The sequence below is a fragment of the Canis aureus genome, chromosome 2, assembly GCF_053574225.1.
Source record: "Canis aureus isolate CA01 chromosome 2, VMU_Caureus_v.1.0, whole genome shotgun sequence".
Classification (NCBI taxonomy): Eukaryota; Metazoa; Chordata; class Mammalia; order Carnivora; family Canidae; genus Canis; species Canis aureus.
In genome coordinates, this window is record NC_135612.1 from 55,649,574 (window position 1) to 55,671,636 (window position 22,063).

A 22,063-nucleotide genomic window follows, 5' to 3' on the forward strand; every position below is an offset into this window, starting at 1 on the left:
ATGTAGTAGTCATAAAAATATTTTTATAAATTCAGCAAATTGGATTTGGTTACATAGGATAAAGCAAGACAACTAAGTCTGGCTTACATAAGGAATCCAAAATAGGTTTAATTTGGAAAATCAGTGTTGTTCACCATATTAGGAAAACAAAACAAAGAGCATCTCTCTACTTGCTAGATGGGATGCTGCCCAATTCATGCATTCCTTAATAAAATCAATTACATATTTTAAAAAAGAAAATAAAGGGGAAAATTACTGTATCACTATCTGAAAATAAGAGAAGTAATTGATAAAGTTAATGATAAAACCCTCAGCAGACTAGTAATAGAAGGAAGCATCCTTAATCTAATAAAAGGTATCTACAAAATATTCACAGCAAACATACTCTGTGAGGAAATACTTAGAGCTTTCTGTTTCTGTGTAAGACTGGAATGAAACAAAGATGTTCACTATCAGTACTTCTATTCACCAATATGCCAGAGGTCCTAGACCATATAATAAGGCAAGAAAAAGAAATAAAATGTCTAAAGATTAGAAAGGAAGTACAATTATTATTGTTTGCAGATGGCATGATTGTACATGTGTACTATGTACAGTGATCTACAAATAAATTATTAGAATTAGTGAATTTAGCAAGGTCACTAGATACAAGGTCAATATAGGAAAATCAACTGTATTTTTATCCACCACCAGTTCCAACACAGACATTTAAAAAAACAATCATGGGGGATCCCTGGGTGGCGCAGCGGTTTGGCGCCTGCCTTTGGCCCAGGGCGCGATCCTGGAGACCCGGGATTGAATCCCACGTCAGGCTCCCGGTGCATGGAGCCTGCTTATCCCTCTGCCTATGTCTCTGCCTCTCTCTCTCTCTCTCTCTGTGACTATCATAAATAAATAAAAAATAAAAAAAAAAAACAATCATGGGGTGCCTGGATGGCTCAGCCAGTTAAATGTCTGCCTTTGGCTTAGGTCATGATCCCACGGTCCTGGGATGGAGCCCCACATCAGGCTCCCTGCTCAGTGGGGAGTCTGCTTCTCCCTCTCCCCCTACTTGTGTTCTCTCTATCTCTCTCAAATAAATAAAATCTTTTAAAAAACAAAGATAAAAAACCAATAACTTATAGTAGCATTTAAAAATGAAATACCTAGGCAATAAACCTACTAAGAAGCATACAAGACTGCTACCAGAAAACTCAAAATATTACTGAGAGAAATTTTAAAGGACTTAAATAAGTGTTTCATGGTTTGGAAGACTCAATACCATGAAAATGTCAATTATCTCCTCACCAATCTATAGATTCAATGCAATCCCTATCAAAATCTCATGATTTTGGAAGGTAAAAACTGAGAAGCTGAATACAAATTTTATTTATACGAAAAATGCAAAAAGACCAAAATTAGCCTACATAATTTTGAAGAAGAACAAAGCTGGAGAATTTTTACTACCAGATACCAAGATTTAGTGTGAAGTTATGCAGAATTGGTAAAAGAATAAATAAATATAACATTGGAATAGAACAGAACTCCAGAAACATATTCATTCAAACAAAATGACCTGATTTACAAAAAATTTGTCCAGCAATGTACAGGGCAAGGATAGTTTTTTAATATGTAGCTATATAGGGAAAAAAAAATGAACCTTAACCTCTACCTCACACCATATATATGTGTGAGAAAACAATATAGAAAACAAAAATACAGTTGGTTTATAGATCTAAACATTAAATGTAAATCAATAAAACTCCTTGAAGAGAACCTAAGACAATATCTTAATCATTTTGAGAATGTCAAGCTTCTTAAAGAGGACACAGAAAGAGAAAAAAAGGGGGGGGGGGGCACAGAAAGCCTTCGCCTTACTAAAGAAAAAGATTGATAAAGTAACTTCATTACTTTTTATCAAAAGCCAAGATATAGAAGCAACCCAAGTGTCCATCAATACACAAAAAGATAAAGAAAATGTGGTACACATTACAATGGAATATTATTCATAAAAAAGAATGAGATCTTGCCATTTGAAACAACATGGATAGAGCTAGAGGATATTATGTTAAAGTGAAGTCAAACAGTGAAAGACATATACCATATGGTTTCATATATATGTGGAAACTAAAAAACTAATGAACAAACAAACAAAATAAACAAGCTCTTAAATACAGAGAACAAACTGTTGCCAGAGGGGAAGTCGTTGAGGGGGATGAGCAAAGTAGGTAGAGGGGATTAAGAAGTACAAACTTTCAGTTATAAAATAAGTCATGGAGATGAGAAGAACGGCATAGAGAATATAGCCAATAATATTATAACAACATTAATTGGTGATAGATGGTGACTATACTTTTACAGAATAGTTGAAACACTATGTCATACACCTCAAACTAGGATAGCACTGTATATCTACTATACTTCCATAATAATTTTTTTAAAAGAAAAATTATCTCATGAAGGAGGATATCCAGTTATTGGCACAATCAGCATCATTAATTGTCAGAAACACAAAAAATTAAAACCACAATAAAGTATGTCCTCATCCTACTATATGACTAAAACTACAAAAACTGACAATACCAAGTTTTGCAGAGGATGTGGGACAACTAGAATGTACTCTTAACTCTCTTAACTTGGCAGTTGAGCATGAACTGATATAATCACTTTTGGGTAACTATTTGGTAAGATCTAATGTTGACTACATGCACACTCTATGACATAACGATTCCACTTGTATAATACTCAACAGAAATGTTTACATATGCACCCTAAGTGACATGTATAAGAATGTTCTTAATGGCCCCCAAACAGAAATAACCCAGATGTTCAGCAAGAGTTAAATGCATAAATGAATCATGGCACATTCATACAACAGATTATACAACAATGAAAAAGAATGAGCTACTGTCACACACAACCACTGGGATGAATCTAAGACATGTTAAGAGAAAAAAGCCATACACAAAAGAACACATACTGTACATATAATTTCCTTTATATACGTTCAAAAACAGAAGACATGAACATTTCTCCAAAAATGACATCCAGATGGCCAACAGACACATGAAAAGATGCTCAACATCACTCACATCTGTCAAAATGGCTAAAAGATTTTTAAAGATTTTATTTATTTATTCATGAGAGACACAGAGAGAGAGGCAGAGACACAGGCAGAGGGAGAAGCAGGCTCCATGCAGGGAGCTTGATGTGGGACTCCATCCTGGGACTCCAGGATCACACCCTGGACCGAAGGCAGGCACTCAATTGCTGAACCAGCCAGATGTCCCAAAATACATGATTTTTGTATAGTTATACAAACTATACAAAATATACATGGTATTTTAAAAATATAACCTATGTTCACTCATATGTGTGGAAATCTAAAAAAACAAAATAAAAACAAAAGAATAAACAAACAAAAGGTAGGATCAGACCCACAAACACAGAAACTGGTGGTTGCCAGAGGGGAGGATAGGCAAAATGGGTGAAGGGGTGTGGGAGGTCCAGACTTCCAGGGATGAGTTAATTCACAGGAATAAAAAGGCACAGCACAGGGAATACAGTCAATGATACTGTAACAGCCTTGTATGGTGACAGGTGGTGGCTACACTGGTGGTGAGCACATAACCTTATAGAACAGAATCACCATGTTGTACACCTGAAACTAATGTAACCTGTGTGTGCCTCTACTCAAACAAACCAACAAAAAGAACCTAATACACATATCGAAATAAATATCCTATAATGTTATCCTGAAGGGCTACCAGGAGACATAAATGAAATTACATGCACATACCCACATTCATATATTGTGTAACTAGAACGCAATGAATACCAGCTGCTTCTCCTCCTGCACAGGGAGGCTAGCTGACTGCCTATTTGTTTTACACAGATTTTGGTCAGGTTATATAGCCTTACCTGCTGCAAACTCCTCAATAGTCATCAGTGGAAACCGGATCAAGGACAGTGCTTTTCCCAGAACTTTCTGTTTGTTTCCAAAAGTCACAGGTAATTGTTGTCTTTGACATTCTGCTTCTGCCCATCGTACAACAGCTCCAAAAAGTCGACTTTCTCTAATACTAAGTGTGTCTCTTTCTAGAACCGCACAGAGTGTGTCTACAAGTAAAATACAAAAATAAATCAAATTAGGAATATTTTGCTCTTTAACAAAAAACACAAACAAGTTTATATTAAGTTTTCAAATTTCAACAAAAAACAGGCTAGATACTTAAAACTCTACACTTAAAAATATTAAAGAATGAAAATAATTAAATGGCAGTTTTATTTAAAAAAATTGCTATAAGGTTAACATTCAACTTATTCCTTATTATACATGGAAACTTAGGTATAGCATCTCCTTGTATATTCATGCCATTTATTAAGCAAACTCAAATATCCAGAGTAAGATTAATAGTAACTGTCAGAGAAAGCGGCTTCAAATTAGTAATATAAATGTATAAAGTCTACAGATAACCATGCATTCATTCCCTAAATATTCCTTATTAAGTACTTTTTTAAAAATAAAGATTTTATTCATTTATTCATGAGAGACGCAGAGAAAGAGAGACATAGGCAGAGGAAGAACCAGGCTTCCTGCGGGGAGTCCAATGCAGGACTCAATCCCAGCATCATGACCTGAGCCAAAGGCAGACACTCAGATGCCCCCTTCATTAAGCACTCTTTATGTGTCAGTCACCATTTTAGATGCTGAAGATATATCACTGAACAAAAAGTTAAAAATTCCTTGCCTTCATGGAGCTTATATTCTAATGGGGGGAGAACATTAAACATAAATAAATTTAGTACGTTAGAAAATAAGTATAGAACAAATAGCAGGATAAGGAGTCATAAATGCAGTTTTGGTGGCTCATCTGAGCTAAGACTTGTTTGGGGTGGGGGTGGGGGGCCATCAGCCAAACAGAGGCCTCGCGAGAGGCAGTGCTCCAGGACCGACCATGTGAAGGCCCTCACACGAAAGTGTGCCTGGCAACTCTGAGGACCAGCCAGTGTGGCTACAGTGCAGTGTGCAAGAGGGAGGCCAGTATGGCTAGAGTGCAGTGAGCAAGAGGGAAAGTGGTAGGTGATGAGGCCAGAAATGGTTGGGGAAACGGCATATAATCCTATAGTACCCTATAGATCATTTGCCTTCTACTCTGAGTGGAAAGGGGAACAAACCTGTGGAAGATGTGGGGCTGTGACATTTTATGTTGTAAAACGATCACGCTGGCAGCTGTGTTGAGAAGAGAGCCTACCAGAGGTAAGAGTAGAGAGGAGACTGAGCAGGCTCCTGCTCTGATCCAAGTCAGAGGTGAAGATGGCTGGGACCAGAAGGATGAGGTGATAAACACTCAGCTTCAGGATACGTTCTAAAGGATGACTCACTCTGATGTCCTCAGAGACTGAATATAGAGGGTGACGGGGGCAGAAGGGGGGTGTTGCGGGTCAAGGGTAATTCCTGGGCTTCTAGTCTAAGCAATGGATGGATGACAGTGGTGTCAATCAACTGAGACAGGAAAGCCTACGGAGGAGGTTCTGGGGGATGGTGAGAGGTGAGATCTGGAGTTAAATTTGGGACATCTTAAGTTTGAACTCTCTGACATCCCAAGTATAAATGTCATGCCCGAAACTCAGGCCCTCACTCAGAGTCCTTCTTTTACCAGAAGGCAAAATTAAAATCAGCTCAGCTTCTATAGTAGACCAGAACCAGAAGTCCAGAGAGGTGGCCTTATAGGCGAACAGACTAGAATAAAAAGACAGGCTGCAACCAAACAGAAGCAGAGAAGAGAGGAAATCTGTGAAAAGTAGATGGAGATGCCTGAAAAGCACTATAGTCAAGAGTCTTTTACACAAAGAGGAAGATTAAAAAATAAACACACAGGGGTGCCTGGGTGGCTCAGTCAGTTGAGTTCCGACCCTTGGTTTCAGCTCAAGTCATGATCTCAGGTTCAAGGGATCCAGCACTGAGTCAGGCTCTGCACTCAGGAGGGAGTCAGCCTGAGGAACCCCCCAACCCCGGTCTCCCTCTACCCCTCCTCTCTGCTCTTGCCTCCCACCTCCATCCAAAATAAATCAATCTTTAAAAACAAAACAAAAAACCATACAAAAAAAACCACTTTAGAGGCCTGAGGGCTTCACTATACCATAACTGATAGTCATAATAATGAGCACTAATAATTCTAAGATTCAAATAAAAATAAGGATGCCATACTTATATACAGCAGAAATCAATGAAGACATTAAATATACTTAAATTACCCAGTATTACACATCTAAGAAAATTTTATTTATTTACTTAAGATTTTATTTATTCATGAGAGATAGAGAGAGACAGAGACCCAGGCAGAGATAGAAGCAGACTACCTGCAGACAGCCCAATGCAGGACTCAATCCCAGAATCCCGGGATCATGACCTGAGTCAAAGGCAGACAGTCAACCACTGAGACACTCAGGTGCCCCTAAGAAAATTTTATTTAAAAAAATTTGTATTCCATAATGGTCTATACATTCATACTACAGCCAAATATTTGGACAATATCAAACCACAGCTATCATTCCAGCAAAGATGTCTCAGTCCTCAGAACACAGTAGAGGCTCAACAATATGTTAAAAATGAAATATTATACATGATTTTTTAAATCACTTTCTTCCTTCTCTTGTAGCTGAGCAAATGAATATAAACTAAGGCTCCGAAAACTTTTTCATAGGTAAATGAATGTAAACCAATATGCCTTAATACTTGTAGGAGGATTAGGACTATCCACTGACCAAAATTAATCATTCAATGGAAAAACAGACAACCTTGGATCTACACATCTCTATTCTATATGCTAATAAACTTTGCTAAAGATAAACACAAACTTAAAATATCAGCAGGGGATATAAAAAGCATATTATACTACCTTTGGCATAATGTAAATTCGTTTTCCTATCATCATGACATATTATCTTCTTCCTTTAGCAAAAAAGCTCTGAGAGAGAAACTGTGTATTTCTGCTTGGAAGAATAGTAAGCACATCCATCCAGAACATATATTCAAATCCCAGAAGAGAAAAAAACTTCCCCAAAATCTAAAACTATAAATCTGTAAGGGCTCCTGAAGCCTGGCCCAGCTTTCTCTCAACTCTTGGACTTCTCTTTCAACCCCAATTTTTTTTTGTTAAGATTTTATTTATTTATCCATGAGAGACAGAGAGAGAGAGGCAGAGACACAGACAGAGGAGAAGCAGGCTCCCTGCAGGGAGCCCGGCGTCGGACTCGATTCCAGGACTCCAGGATCATGCCCTGGGCCGAAGGCAGGCGCCAAACCGCCGAGCCACCCAGGGATCCCCCTCAACCCCAATTTTTAATAAGCACATAAAAAAAATGTTTTTATTTATTCATAAGAGGCACAGAGACACAGAGATATGGAGGGAGAAGCAGGCTCCTTATAGGAAACCTGATGCAGAACTCAATCCCTGGACCCAGGACTCAATCCTGAACTGAAGGCAGACGCTCAACCGCTGAGGCACCCAAGCACCCCAACAAGTGCATTTGAGGCAAACTAGACTGTGATGTGGAAAACACACATAGGTCTCCTATTGGCAGCTGAGAGCTCAATAAAGATCATAAAAACCTCTAAGATTATGTTTTGTGAAGATTTTAACATAAGTAACTGTGAGTCAAATCAACAAATATTTGGAGAGCACTGACCCTGTACTAGGCACCTACCTCAAGAATCCCAGGTTCCAAAGGCACCATGCCTGACCTGGGGGCCATTTACAAAACAGTTTCCAGGAGAAAGTCATCTACCTACAAGCAGTATTTCAAACACAAACTGAAGCACAAATGGAGTACCTGGTAGCCCCTTAAGGGGGAGAAAATTAGGATTAAGTACTGTTTCCTTAGCAATGTGGGCAGTGCTTGGGCTCTCAAACATCCAGTCAATGGCCTGTTATGTACACTGGGGAGGAATCCAGCCCCTGCCCTTCAGGATCATTAATGCAGAATGAGTATAAATCCTTCCCCACATACTGTGCAACAGACAGGCACACTATGAGATGTTATGACAGAAAATGCTAAACATTAAGGAAGAGGGTGGGACGTCAGTTCTTAAGAAAGGAGTTATTGCAGAAGTATAATTTGAGCCAAGATGTTAAGACTGAAGGAGAACTAGCCAAGGTGGAAAGGAAAGGCAACATTCTAGACACAGTCCAGTTGGTCAGCAAATATTAACTGAACAGGTACTAGGTTCTATTGTCTTCAGTGCTAGAGATACAGTGGTAAACAAGACAAAGTCCCTGCCTTCAAAGAATTTACAATCAGGAGTGCCTGGCTGGCTCCGTTAGTAATCACAGGACTCTGGATCTTGGGGTTGTAGTTCAAGCCCCATGATGGGTGTAGAGATTACTGAGAAATAAAGTCTTAAAAAAATTTTACAGTCTAGGTGGGGGAGGTAGACAATCATCATAAACACACATAGACAAACACCTATTTAAGAATTTCAAAAAAAAAAAAAAAAAGAATTTCAAATAGGGATCCCTGGGTGGCGCAGCGGTTTAGCGCCTGCCTTTGGCCCAGGGTGCGATCCTGGAGACCCGGGATCAAATCCCACGTCAGGCTCCCGGTGCATAGAGCCTGCTTCTCCCTCTGCCTCTGTCTCTGCCTCTCTCTCTCTCACTGTGTGCCTATCATAAATAAAAATTAAAAAAAAAAAAAGGAATTTCAAATAGTGAAAGGTATTATGAGGAAATCAGAGTAACAGGACAGGGATATTTAGGGGAACGTGGTATCTACTTTTATGGTATCTACTTTTAAGGTCCGAGATGGCCTGTCTCAAGTCTCATTTAACTTGGTATCAGAATAATTAAGAGGAGGAAGACACATGCAGATTCAGGGGAACAGTAAACACAAAGGCTTAAAGATAAATAACCCTGGCCAGTGTGTGTGAAGAGCAGGGATTGACAAGGAGGAGGGCAGGGGACTAGGTCAGGTGTAGACAGAGGACGCAGTGAGTGCTGCTTTTCTTCCTCATGACCATCCTCTGAAGGTACTCCTCTGAAGGTACGTGGGATCATGTGACTGAATTCAAGACAGTAAAGAGCGAAAAGCGGGTGCCACTTCAAGGCCAAAGCTCTCAAAATGGGGGTGTTTTCCCTGCCATACTCTTTCCTGTCTGCCAGCAAGAGAGATGATAAGAAATAATCATAGATATCTAATATACATTTTGTGTTCATCATGACGAAGAGATACTTAAGGTCACAGGCCTAGGTCAGCTCTCCCTACTCTCCTCCAATAATAAAAGTCAGACTCCTCAGCCTGTCCTCAGCCGGTCCTGTGCAGCCAGGCTTTAACCTGCGCACACCCCCACCTCTTACACCCACTTCTTCCTGGGATCCACTTGCTTCTCATGCCCTCCCCTCTTCGTTATCCAAATACTACCCATTCTTTACAGCCCAGATCAGAATCTCCCTTGTCAAGACTTTTTTTTTTTAAAGACTTTATTTATTCATGAGAGAGACACACACACACACACAGAGAGAGAGAGAGAGAGAGAGGCAGAGACACAGGCAGAGGGAGAAGCAGGCTTCATGCAGGAAGCCTGATGTGGGACTCGATCCCGGGTCTCCAGGATCACACCCTGGGCCGAAGGCGGCACTAAACCGCTGAGCCACCCGGGCTGCCCTGTCAAGACTTTCTTAATGCTACTCAATCTGAGGTAATATTTCCATGTTTTGGATTTGCATAGTAATTATTTTCTATATATTTAGCTCAAAAAAAGCAAAATCACATTTTGCTGTATGCTATACAGAATTTTCTATTAGTGTCTTAACATTTAACTTTCAATATGTGTTCCTTGATTCTCTAATAAGATTATAGTTTCCTTAAGAAAAATCACATCTGGGATCCCTGGATGGCGCAGCAGTTTGGCGCCTGCCTTTGGCCCAGGGCGCGATACTGGAGACCCAGGATCGAATCCCACGTCGGGCTCTTGGTGCATGGAACCTCCTTCTCACTCTGCCTATGTCTCTGCCTCTCTCTCTCTCTGTGACTATCATAAATAAATAAAAATTAAATAAAATGTTTAAAAAAAAAAAAAGAAAAATCACATCTTACTCTCTGTATTTCTTAAAAGACCCTCCTATCCATGCACATGGTATATAATCAATGAATTTGATTTGACATTTTTTAAAAGGTGATAAAGTAGTTATGACTTTTAGGAATATGTCACCAAAATAAAGAAAGCAAAACTCTTAGAGATAGACTTACCAAATTTGGAAAAGCCACCACTTTATAATAACAGCCTGTCCAGCAGAAAGGCTGACTAGTAAGGCATTACTGCACTTAGGTGGCATGACCTGAACAATGGTGGACTTACCTATATCAATGTCGGTAAAGCCCTCTGCGCTTATTGCATCCATTGTGCTTTTGTCTATTGTGTCTAGACAAAGACTAGCAAGCTGAGGTTCATCAAACAATCGAGCCTAAACATACAAAAAGACAGTTATTTTACTTTCATAGTTATTTTACTTTCAGACTATACATATTCAAAGTTAATACTGTAAAGAGTTATAATTGCTAATCATGTAAAAACACCTACTTAACCATTTTAATGTGTATATATTCTCTATTCCACATCAGAAATGAAAAGGTAAAAGCACAGATGTCCTGCTAACAACAAATTCACATTACCACTGATAACTTTGTTATTTTTCTTACCATATGCTCATACACACACACACACACACAGAGCCTGGTTTCTTATACATTATTTTGATCCTTAACAAACACTCTAGATTAGATAAGGCAGACATTATTATCCCATTTTCCAGAAAGGTGTGCTGACTTGCCTAACGTGATCTAACTAGTTGTGTTGTGAAGCCATTACTTAAATGCAAGTTTTAGGATATTTTCACTAAACGATATCAATTGTCAAACATACCAGTACAAACATTAGATTTTTTTTTTCCATTTTCTGTCTTGACTAGAGGGAGAGAATGATGTACAAGAATTTTAGAGTATGGGGATCCCTGGGTGGTGCAGCAGTTTGGCGCCTGCCTTTGGCCCAGGGCGCGATCCTGGAGACCCGGGATCAAATCCCACGTCGGGCTCCCGGTGCATGGAGCCTGCTTCTCCCTCTGCCTGTGTCTCTGCCTCTCTCTCTCTCTGTGTGACTATCATAAATAAATAAAAATTAAAAAAAAAAAAAAAAAAGAATTTTAGAGTATGAAAGTTCTGAGTACCTAAGTAAAAACTAGGCCCAATTTCTAGTAAAAACTAGAAAAGCAAATAGTCACAGGACAGAATATTCTACAATGAGAGTGATCTACAACCATACACAATAATATGAATGAATCTCACGTGATAAGCAAAAACCATAGTAGAAATTGAGCAAAAATATACCGTAGGATTGCAATAAAGCTAATCTAGGCTTTAAGAAGTCAGAAGTCAAGCTTATAATATGTGATTAATCAGGATGCATACTATAATTTTTAAAAAAAAAAAGTTTAGGGGCAACTGGGTGGCTCAGTCAGTTAAGTGTCTGACTCTTGATTCTGGCATAAGACATGTTATCAGGGTTGTGAGACTGAGTCCCACAGTGCACTCCATGCTGGGCATGGAGCCTGCTTAAGATTCTCTCTCTCCCTATCCCACTGCCCAATCAATGAACCAGTGCCCTGGTTCACTCATTCTTCAAAATAAACAAAAACAAGTTTAAACCCAGGCATGGAGGAAAGGGGTAGAGAACCCAACTTCAAATGAGATTTAAAAAACCATAACACTGGGGGTGCCTGGGTGGCTTAGTCAGTTGAGTGTCTGCCTTCAGCTCAAGTCACGATCCCAGTGTTTTGGGATGGTGCCCTTTTTCAGGCTCTTTGCTCAGCAGGGAGGTCTGCTTCTCCCTTTCCCTCTGCTGTTCCCCCTGCTTGTGCTCTCTATCAAAGAAGTAAATAAAACCTTGATAGATAGATAGATAGATAGATAGATAGATAGATAGATAGATAGATAGATAAATAAATAAATACCTGTAACACGCTGAAAAAACATGCAATGATAGGTATGCCAATGACCAAGCTTTCACACTGGCCTAGGATCAGGTCTATTTCCATTTAATAGTATGGACAAAGACAAAATGCACAGAAGTATTCACACTACGTCATACAGAAACCTGCTGAGAATACTATCAATTAATTAACCATTACTTGGCCTGGCTGATGACTCTTCATTTACTTGTGAAGTAAAATTCATTTGCAAGGGATTCAGTAACTTAGATGCTACTGAACAAATAATAAATGTCCCTAAACTATACAGTTATCTTGTGTATTATGGGGGAGAGATGAGGGCAATAAACACACTAGATTAAATTTAAAACAGATATATATAGGGGCACCTGGGTGACTCGGTCAGTTAAATATCTGACTTGACTTTGGCTCAGGTCATGATCTCAAGATTGTGAGATCATGCCCCACATCAAGCTCCACACTCAGTGGGGAGTCTGCCTGAGATTCATCTTCCTCTGCCACCACCCTCCTGCTTGTTCTGTCCCTCTAAAATAAATAAATAAAATCTTTATAAAAAAAATAAAATAGGAATGCCTGGCTGGCTCAGTCGGTGAAGTGTCTGCCTTCAGCTCAGGTCATGGGTTCTGGGATTGAGTCCTACATCAGGCTCCCTGCTCAACTGAGAGTCTGCTTCTCCCTCTTCCCTCCCCTCCCCACTCATGTTCTCTCTCTAGCTAACTCTGCTCTCTCTCAAATAATCTTTTAAATAATAAATAAAAGATATATATTATACATGATATATACTTACATACATAAAATATGTATTTTAAGTCAGTATTTCTTAAAATTATGTTTGAAAATGCTCTTCTTAGATTATACATTGGGCTTTTTTTTTTTTAATTTATTTATTTATGATAGTCACAGAGAGAGAGAGAGAGAGAGGCAGAGACACAGGCAGAGGGAGAAGCAGGCTCCATGCACCGGGAGCCCGATGTGGGATTCGATCCCGGGTCTCCAGGATCACGCCCTGGGCCAAAGGCAGGCGCTAAACCGCTGAGCCACCCAGGGATCGCTATACATTGGGCTTATATTAATTTGTTTAGTCAAATTTTTCCACAAAAAATATATCACCTGTATTTAGTAGGCTAAAATTAACTCTATTCCTTGTAATTTTAAATTTTTAAAATTGAGAAATAATTTCAAAAAAAAAGAATTTCAAATTTACAGAAAAGCTGCAAGAGAAAAGAACACCCATATCTCCTTTACCCAGATTTACTCACCTAAATATTATTTATCTAATATTTTGCCTCTATTTTATCATGTGCACTCTCTATATATACATAATAGAGGCACACACACACGTTTTTTATATATATATTTATGAAAGGGATAATGACATGTAAGAAAATAGGTAACGTATAGTGTCTGTGTATTTGAAGTAAACTATTCAGTAATATATTACACACATCGTTGTCCTTACTCTTAAATACCTCAGTATGTATTTCCTAAGAATCAGAATATTCTTATAACCCACAGTAATTAACTTTATTAAATAACTATATAATATTTTTATCTAATCTACTATATTTCAATTTTGCCAACTGACCCAACGTTGTTTGAGGCAGAAATAGGGACGCCTGGGTGGCTAAGTGGTTGAGCATCTACTTTCGGCTCAGGGAGTGATCCCTGAGTCCCGGGATCAAGTCCTACATCACGCTTCCCATGGGGAGTCTGCTTCTCCCTCTGCCTATGTCTCTGCCTCTCTGTGTCTCTCATGAATAAATAAAAATTTAAAAATCTTTAAAAAGAGTGAGGGCAGCCCAGGTGGCTCAGTGGGTTGGTGCCGCCTTCAGCCCAGGGCCTGACCCTGGAGACCCGGGATCAAGTCCCACATCGGGCTCCCTGCATGGAGCCTGCTTCTCCCTCTGCCTGTGCCTGTGCCTCTCTCTCTTTCTCTCTCTCTCTCTCGAATAAATAAAATATTTTAAAAAATAAAAAAAAGAGAGAGTGAACAAACATGCACGTGCACCCAAACAGGGAGGTGGGGTAAAGGGAGAGAGAGAAACAAACGTAAGCAGATTCCATGCTGAGAGCAGAGCTGACCTGGCACTCAATTTCATGACCCTGAGATCATGACCTGAGCCAAAAACCAAGAGTCAGTCACTTAACTAACTGCACCACCCAGGCAACCCTGGACTCGGTGTTTTTTGTAACACATTTCCTTTTGGAACAGGATCCAATCTAGGATCATAGTTCATGCATTTTTAAAATATGAAAAGTACACTTTCATCAAGTGAAATTCTAATATCAGTAAGTATTTTAATGGGCCAACTCAATTATATTTTTAGTGTTCACACAAAACTGTATTTTTTCATTCCAGGAAAAACAGTTTTTATAAAAATTGTTAATTATTCAGAATACAATATCTCAGGTACTCCTCCTCAGATTACACAGGCAATATCAAGTTTCCTATGAAATCTATTGCTGCTACTTAGAGTAAAATAAAATACATTTTTCTCAAAATTTAGTTTGAGTCTGGCATTATCTCTGAAAAAATATCACCATGATTGTATTACTTCATAAAATGTGTTTTTTCCCTGTATAATTCATGATGGTACAGCATACTAGCCTTTTGTTTTAGTGTGAGGCTGGCATCGGTCCTCTCAAGTAAATGAACATGTTCAGTTCAAATGACTCACTTGGCAGGAATAAGTGGTTCACATGACAATCTGTGGGCTGATTCACATGACCCCACCAATGGAAAAATGTAAAATAATACTGGGTTCCCTGACCAACAAGGCACTAAAAGGTTCCTTTTTGTTCTCATGGTGACATCTGTTAACCCTTACTACTCAAAGTGTGGTCCAGAAGCACTGGCATCATCTGAAAGCCCATGAGAAATGTACACTTTCAGGCCACACCTTGGACCTGCTGAACGGTTTGTACTTTATCATAGTTTAATTTATTGGTTTCCGAATTTTTCAATAAACTTTTAAATTAAAGTAATTAAGTGATCCTCTCCACATACCTTAAAACCGTTGGACAATAAAGAATCTTTTAATATCAATTTCCATATTAGATTTTCATCACAAATTCAAAAGAGGAAAAAATGCAGAAAGACACTGCCTAAATAGTTCTAGGACCTTGGTCAAATTATTTCACGTTTCTCTACTTCTATCTCCTTATCTATAAAATGGGGACAATAAGAAAACTTTCACCCAGAACACTTATGCCTCCCAAAGTTACTACAGAAGATTAAATGAACGAATAAACACAAAGTGCTGGCACATAATCATCACTCAGTACATTCTGCTATTATCACCACCATCAGTAGCACCACACCTTAACAACAACTGGTTGAACATTGGGATCTTAGTTTTACCACTTGCTGTCTAACATTAAGTAAGGTATTTCCCTAAGCTTCCATTTTCTCATCTTTAAAACAGGTATAACAGTAAATAACATCCCAGAGTTGTAATGCAGAGTAAATGTTGGTAATACATGCAAAGCGACTAGCTTAGCGTCAGGCATACTATATGCAGACATGGGGTTCTGTGATTATGTCCAAGAGGTGACATTAGCATGTTTTTCTCCCATTACTACAAATGGCAAAAGATGGATGATGGCAAAAGATGGGGGGAAAAAAACCTCAACAACACAAAGTGCCATCAGACATTCTCCGTCTGACAGAACAGACGCAGGGCGGAAAACCTGAGCTCTGGGCTCTGGCCCCAGCTAGCCTGTTGTAAGCCTTTATGCAGGTAGTTCGTCAGCCCAGGTTTTAGTCTTACCACTTGGAAAATGAAAGGGTTGAGCTAGGGGACATCTGTGACTGGTTCCAGTACAAATAGTCAATAGGATTCCACATTATCAGCCTTAGAACTTTTTCTTCTCCTCATTTTAACTTGCTTACCTCTGTATAGACCCTATCTCCAAATAAGATCACAGTCTGACGTACTGGGAATTAGGATTTTAACACATACATTTTGGAGACACAATTCAACCCTTAACACATGGCTATAGGCTAGCTTAGAATTTTTTTTTTTAAGATTTTATTTATTTATTCATAGAGACACAGAGAGAGAGAGAGAGAGAGAGAGAGAGAGAGAGGCAGAGACACAGGCAGAGGGAGAAGCAGGCTCCATGCAGGGAGCCTGATGTGGGACTCGATCCTGGGACTCCAGGATCACACCCCAGGATCACATCCCACTACCCCACTGGGGCTGCCCTAGCTTAGAATTTTTAAAACAATTCGTATAAGGGCATTATAACTTTGTCTAAAAAGAAAAATAGTGATTTATTTATATCCAAAGTACAAAGCTCAGATTACAGGCATTTAATAAATGCCAAGTAATATGGTAAAGACTGCCTAATGGTTCCATAGATGTGTTCAGTTTGTAAAAATCCATCAGATTGTGTACTTACGATAATGTGTACTTCTCTATACATACACTGTATTTAGTGAAAACTTTTAAATATTAGAGAAAGAACATTCCATATAAACCTTAAATTCTCACTCCTCCAAGCTTCCAGGTTAAGTCCAAAGATAGTATATGTTACAACTCTTCTGGACTTGAAACCTCAATCTTTATTCCAGACCCAACAAAAATTGAGATCAAAGATGTCTAGAAAATCTCATGCTATCATACTCTCAAATCCTACCAGGCACAACACTGGATCCTAATTCCAACTCCAATTGTACACAACTGTATAGCTCTGTGTCAGAACAGCCTACTTACATAAGGCTTCACTTTTTTCACCTATATGGTAATGTATTAACTCTAATTTGCTTTTCTGTTCTAAAAGCATATGAATCTAATATATTTCCCTGAATGGTACTATAAAAATAATTACACACACTTTAATGATGTACAATTCTCCAGGGAATATGTTAATACTCATATGTAGTTATATGCAATTTTTAAAACTACGATGATACACACCTTAGCTATATTTACTTACCTGAGTAAGTAACATAAAGGCATTATCTGCCCTAAGATGTTTCGTGAGAAATTCCACACAATGTGCTTCCAGGGCTGGGACTGCATATTTTTTAGCAGTGTAAAGAGTGGTCATAACGGTCTCTGGGCCAATTTGAACTTCATCAGAATATAGAAATCTGGAAAGCAAATGGGAAAGTATAGAAATAGCCGTTAATAATTTAGATAAGCAATCCATCAGAGTGAAACCTCTGAGAAATATTTTAAAAGATAATGAGCAAACTGAAAAACCACCTGAAATTGATATCAGACTTTGCAGGGCTACAGGGCATTTGCACATATATATCATTTCATATTTATGCTTACTCAATCCTGAGAGATGGGTAGTGTCCCCATTTTACCGACAGAACTGAAGACCACAAGACAGACCCATCTCTCTTAAGCAAAATTTTCAGAGGTCTTTCGGCACCCAACAGCAGCTTAGGACAGCAGTGATTCACTTACTTCTCCTTCAAAGAATGTTCATTTAAACAAATCTACAGATAGCTGAAGTTTCCATTTCTAGATGTCAAAACAGTCATTATTTGCTGATAATGGTATTCTGGGCATCTTTTAACCTTTCATTGTTATTCTCAAATTAGCATAATACCCAAAGACTAGCAAACTGGGTCTTTGGAGGAATAAAACAATTTAATAATATCTTAAATGACCCATGTGCTTTTTGGGTATTTAGGTTTTGTGCTTTTTGGGTATTTCGGTCCAATTTTCCCTCAGAACCCATCCAATACTGCCTCCTCCCAGTGAGCTGCTTCTAACTGTGGATCACTAGATAGATCAGCAGTTCTATCTGATAGCAGTTCTATCTGATTGCAGTTCTACTGCAAATGAGGTATAAGATGCTTCAGGGAAAGCCTGGGCAGTTCTAGTTGAATTATCCTGGAGCTTCTGCATATCAATTTTAGGCCTTTTTTGTGGCTCTTCAGAGACCCTGTGTGTACTGCTCAGTTCTCAACTATATGCAGGAAAGCCAAGGGGGGTGAATGGCATGAAGAACATGAATCGCATTCTGCTTGGCACCTAGGTGGCTCAGTTGGTTGAGCATCCCTCTCTGATTTCAGCTCAGATCCTGATCTCAGGGTCGTGAGATCCAGCCCTGCACTGGGCTCTGTGCTCAGAAGGGAGTCTGCTTGGGATTCTGGCTCTCTGTCTGCCCCTCCCCCTGCTAATGCACACACTCTCTAAAATAAATAAATCTTTCTAAAAATGGCGTTTTTGTGATACTAAAAACACTACTTATTATATGTATATTCCTAGGACCCAAGTCATAAAATAAGAAAACCCATTAACATCTTTCAAATCCTTTTTTACACTGAAGGGAGTGAAGAAAGAAGTTCTATTTCCTGTTGCTACCCTCTACCTTTCAACTTCCTCTTCTCTCATTCCTGTGTTCATTATCACCACACAAGAAACCCTGGCCCATTACATCCCCCAACCTGTTGCCCTAACCAGAAGCCTGTGCTCCTCGAATAACATCACCGAGCTTACAACTCTCTCTAGTGGAGAATGCTCATTATCATTCTCCTCTTTAGCTTAGCCTTTGACGTGAGGCTTGCTGATTTTCAGGATCACACCGTTTTAAAACTTTTTTTTCCCCAAAACCTTTTAGAAACCTAAGTCAACCATCTGTATTGCCCTCACAATATTTACCCTAAAGTTATATGCCACACTTTGTGATGAGTACAGGGAATTAAAAACCAAGTAAGGCACAGTCACTTGTAGTCAGGGGGAGGGAGATGAACAAAAAGGAGAGAGAGAAAAATCAGCGTTTGTTGAGTGCATACCCTGTGAGACGCCAATCCATTTAATCTTCCCATGAGGAAGGCAGATGCTGTTACCTGCATGAAGGTGGTGGGAAAGACACAAAGCTGACTACCATGGAACACACCATTTCTGGGCCTGGGCCTGCCTCCAGGGCTAGCCTGGCAAGCCAGCCAGGTGAGAGCTGTTTTCACCTCTGTGGTCTCAGGAAAAGATGGCTCAAGTTTGAGTCTGTCCCCTCACTGCCAGCTCTGTGACTTTAAACAAGCTATCATCCTTATATTCCTTTCTGAAACGACAGTAACAGTATCTCCATCATGCTCTCTTGGAGATTAGCATAAACTGAAATAGCACCTGACAAATACTTAGCCTCAGCAAGTGTTAGCTGCTTATTTTTATATTGCTTCATTTTTTCCTATTTTCCTCTATGTTTCAGATGTCTGTGCTGTCATCTTCTGGCCTTCTATTCCCACCCCGCCCCCCCCCCCCCCAGCAACACATGCGCACATTTCTAAGAATTCTTGTTGCTTTCTTAGTCATTCCTTTTTTTTCTCCGCAGCACCATGTCTCAGTTTCATGGGTGCAAAAAAATGTTCTCAAGTCTCCAAGATGATATTAACCAAGTTTTTAAGGTTCCTTTCTTTTCCCTGAATTATCTGTTTCCTCCAGGACCAGCTACTCTTGGTCTTTGTCTTCAAGTTCCCATTCCTCTCATATGCTAAATGATCAATGGTTGTCTCCAGTTCATTATTCCAGTAGCTGGTCTTGGTTTTCTTTGCCGCTGTGTAGATGGGCCTGTTTTCCAGCTAAACCATCCCTAAAATGGACAGGCTGGCTGGGAGCTCTGTATATGTGGGAGGCTTGCTGACTGGTACCTAGGGTGAGAATAGGAAACCACCCTCTAGGTTAGGGACCCTTAATGCCATGACACTATAGTCCCTAAGCTCTCCCAGTTTGTTCAGCTTATTCAAAGAGGAGCCTGTCAGGAGGAAGTCATGAGAGTTAGTCTGCAAGAGCTGGGTGAGGATGCAATCTAAAAGCAAGCTTTCAATTCCCACGTTTTAGCTCCACCTTCTCATCTCACCCACCTCCCTACAAGCCTGGCCTAGAACCTGAGGGGCAGGGGTTTCTTCCAGGGAAGACAGCTCCCACCTCCACTACGGTTCACGGTTCATGTTCACGGAGCCCTGGATTCTGTCCCTCTCACCCCCCCACCCACCCCTGCCATCATCCCCTCCCTCCCATCATCAACACTCTCAGGGACTCTATCCCTCTTTCACACTGCTGGCTTTGTGCCCATCTCCCTTTCCCCCTTCATTCTTTTGGATTTATTCTTTTGTATTTTCTTAGTCACTTAAATTGGGAAAGAAGGCTTACTGCATGCTCAGGTCCCTTCTTGAATTAGAAACCTGTGACATCTTCATTTAAAGGGCAAAGTAGGAAGAATCTTTATATCTGCCTTCATTTTTTTTCAGGTAAAAATCACTAGAGTTATAAAATAAAGAGCAGAAATGTGGGGCCTTTATCACCATTTGCCTTTGTACGTGAGTAGACGAGAAGGCAAGCACCACAAAGTTGAAGTATGTGGTTCTACAAGTATCTGGGAGGTTTGTCAGAGAGATCTGCAAAAACGTCCTAGAGAAATTTCTTCTTAAAATACGACTAAACAATGACAAGAGAGTGGGAAGAAAATGCCAGGAACAAGAGAGAATGGGTTTTTAGATTATTATATTTGAGATAGACACACACACACACACCCCCATTCAAACTGCTGTTATTAAGCTACACTTTGGTAATATACCTTTGGTTTATATCAAGGGATTTTTTTAAAGATTTTATTTATTTATTCATGAGTGGCAGAGAAAGGCAGAGACATAGGCAGAGGGAGAAGTAGGTACCCCGCAGGGAGCCCGATACAGGACTCGATCCCAGGACCCTGGGATCATGACCTGAGCCAGAGGCAAAGACTTAACTGACTGAGCCACCCAGGTGCCCCCCACATTCACTTTTAATGTGGAAATAGACTACTTAAAAATCCAGGAACCATCTTGGTTCATATTTTACTTATATGTTTTCTTACATTCTATTAAAATTTCTAGAATAAAAAATAAGCCAAAGTTTACAAAATATAACTAAAAATCAATCATATTACCATAATTCTTTTTTTTTTTTAAGGTTTATGCATTAATTTAAGAGAGGGGGAGAGAGAGTGTGTGTGGCCTGGAGAAGCAGAGGAAGATGGAGATAGAGAACCCCAAGCAGACTCCCCACCGAGCGTGGAGCCCAAAGCACGAGCTGATCCCAAGACCCTGAGATCACACAACCTGAGCTAAAATCAAGAGGCAGGTGCTTAACCAACTGAGCCACCCAGGCACCCCAATTCTTTGCATTTTAAAATGCACATTTCAGCCTTCATTTACTACATTTAAGGACAGGAGCACAAGAGAAATTATGCCATTAAACTATTCCTATTCCCCTCACACCAAAGACTAATGGTTTTCTAAAAGATAAAATTTAGATTATAATTAAGCAAAAATTTTAAAAAGCTATGGTGAAAACTTCACTTTAAATAAGAAAAGCCACAAGATCACACATAAGAACCTTTTTATCACTACTGACTCATTCATTTTACTCAAAAACATGTACTGAGCAACTATATAATACCGGGCACTGGGATGCCTGGGTGGCTCAGCGGTTGAGCATCTGCCTTCGGCTCAGGACGTGATCCCAGAGTCCCAGGATCAAGTCCCACATCAGGCTCCCTGCGTGGGCCCTGTTTCTCCCTCTGCCTGTGTCTTTGCCTCTTCCTCTCTGTGTCTCTCATGAATAAATAAATAAAATCCTTAAAAAAAAAAAAAAATACCGGGCACTGTGACAGGTCTGAGAAATACAAACATGGGTAAGATAGCTCTGCCCACAGGGTTAGCAATGAAATGATTAAAATGTTACAATTATAACAGAATTATATATCAGGCACAGTATGATAACTCATCTCTGAAGATGGCCCCAGTAAATCATGCCTTCTATTGTCCATGGCCTTTTTTTTTTTTTTTTAATTTTTTATTTATTTATGATAGTCACAGAGAGAAAGAGAGAGAGGCAGAGACACAGGCAGAGGGAGAAGCAGGCTCCATGCACCGGGAGCCTGATGTGGGATTCGATCCTGGGTCTCCAGGATCGTGCCCTGGGCCAAAGGCAGGCGCCAAACCGCTGCGCCACCCAGGGATCCCTGTCCATGGCCTTATAGAAACCTGCCCCATAATCAACTGGGTTGGCCCTGTGTGACTCCCTCTAACTCAAAGAACATGGCAGAAGGGACACCATCAGAAAGAGAACTGGCTAGCA

The 22,063-nt window shown here is 39.7% G+C and overlaps 1 protein-coding gene across 1 annotated transcript in view; it reads right to left on the minus strand.

Moving 5' to 3' along the window:
* Positions 1 to 22,063, minus strand: part of BTBD1 (BTB domain containing 1) — a 41,512-nt gene that overhangs the window by 13,272 nt on the left and 6,177 nt on the right. Inside the window, exons 2-4 of the mRNA XM_077873705.1 lie at positions 16,923 to 17,079; positions 10,337 to 10,442; positions 3,901 to 4,098 (exon numbers count right to left, since the gene is read on the minus strand). Coding sequence (XP_077729831.1) covers positions 3,901 to 4,098; positions 10,337 to 10,442; positions 16,923 to 17,079 — 461 coding nt within the window. The remainder of the gene's footprint in view (positions 1 to 3,900; positions 4,099 to 10,336; positions 10,443 to 16,922; positions 17,080 to 22,063) is intronic.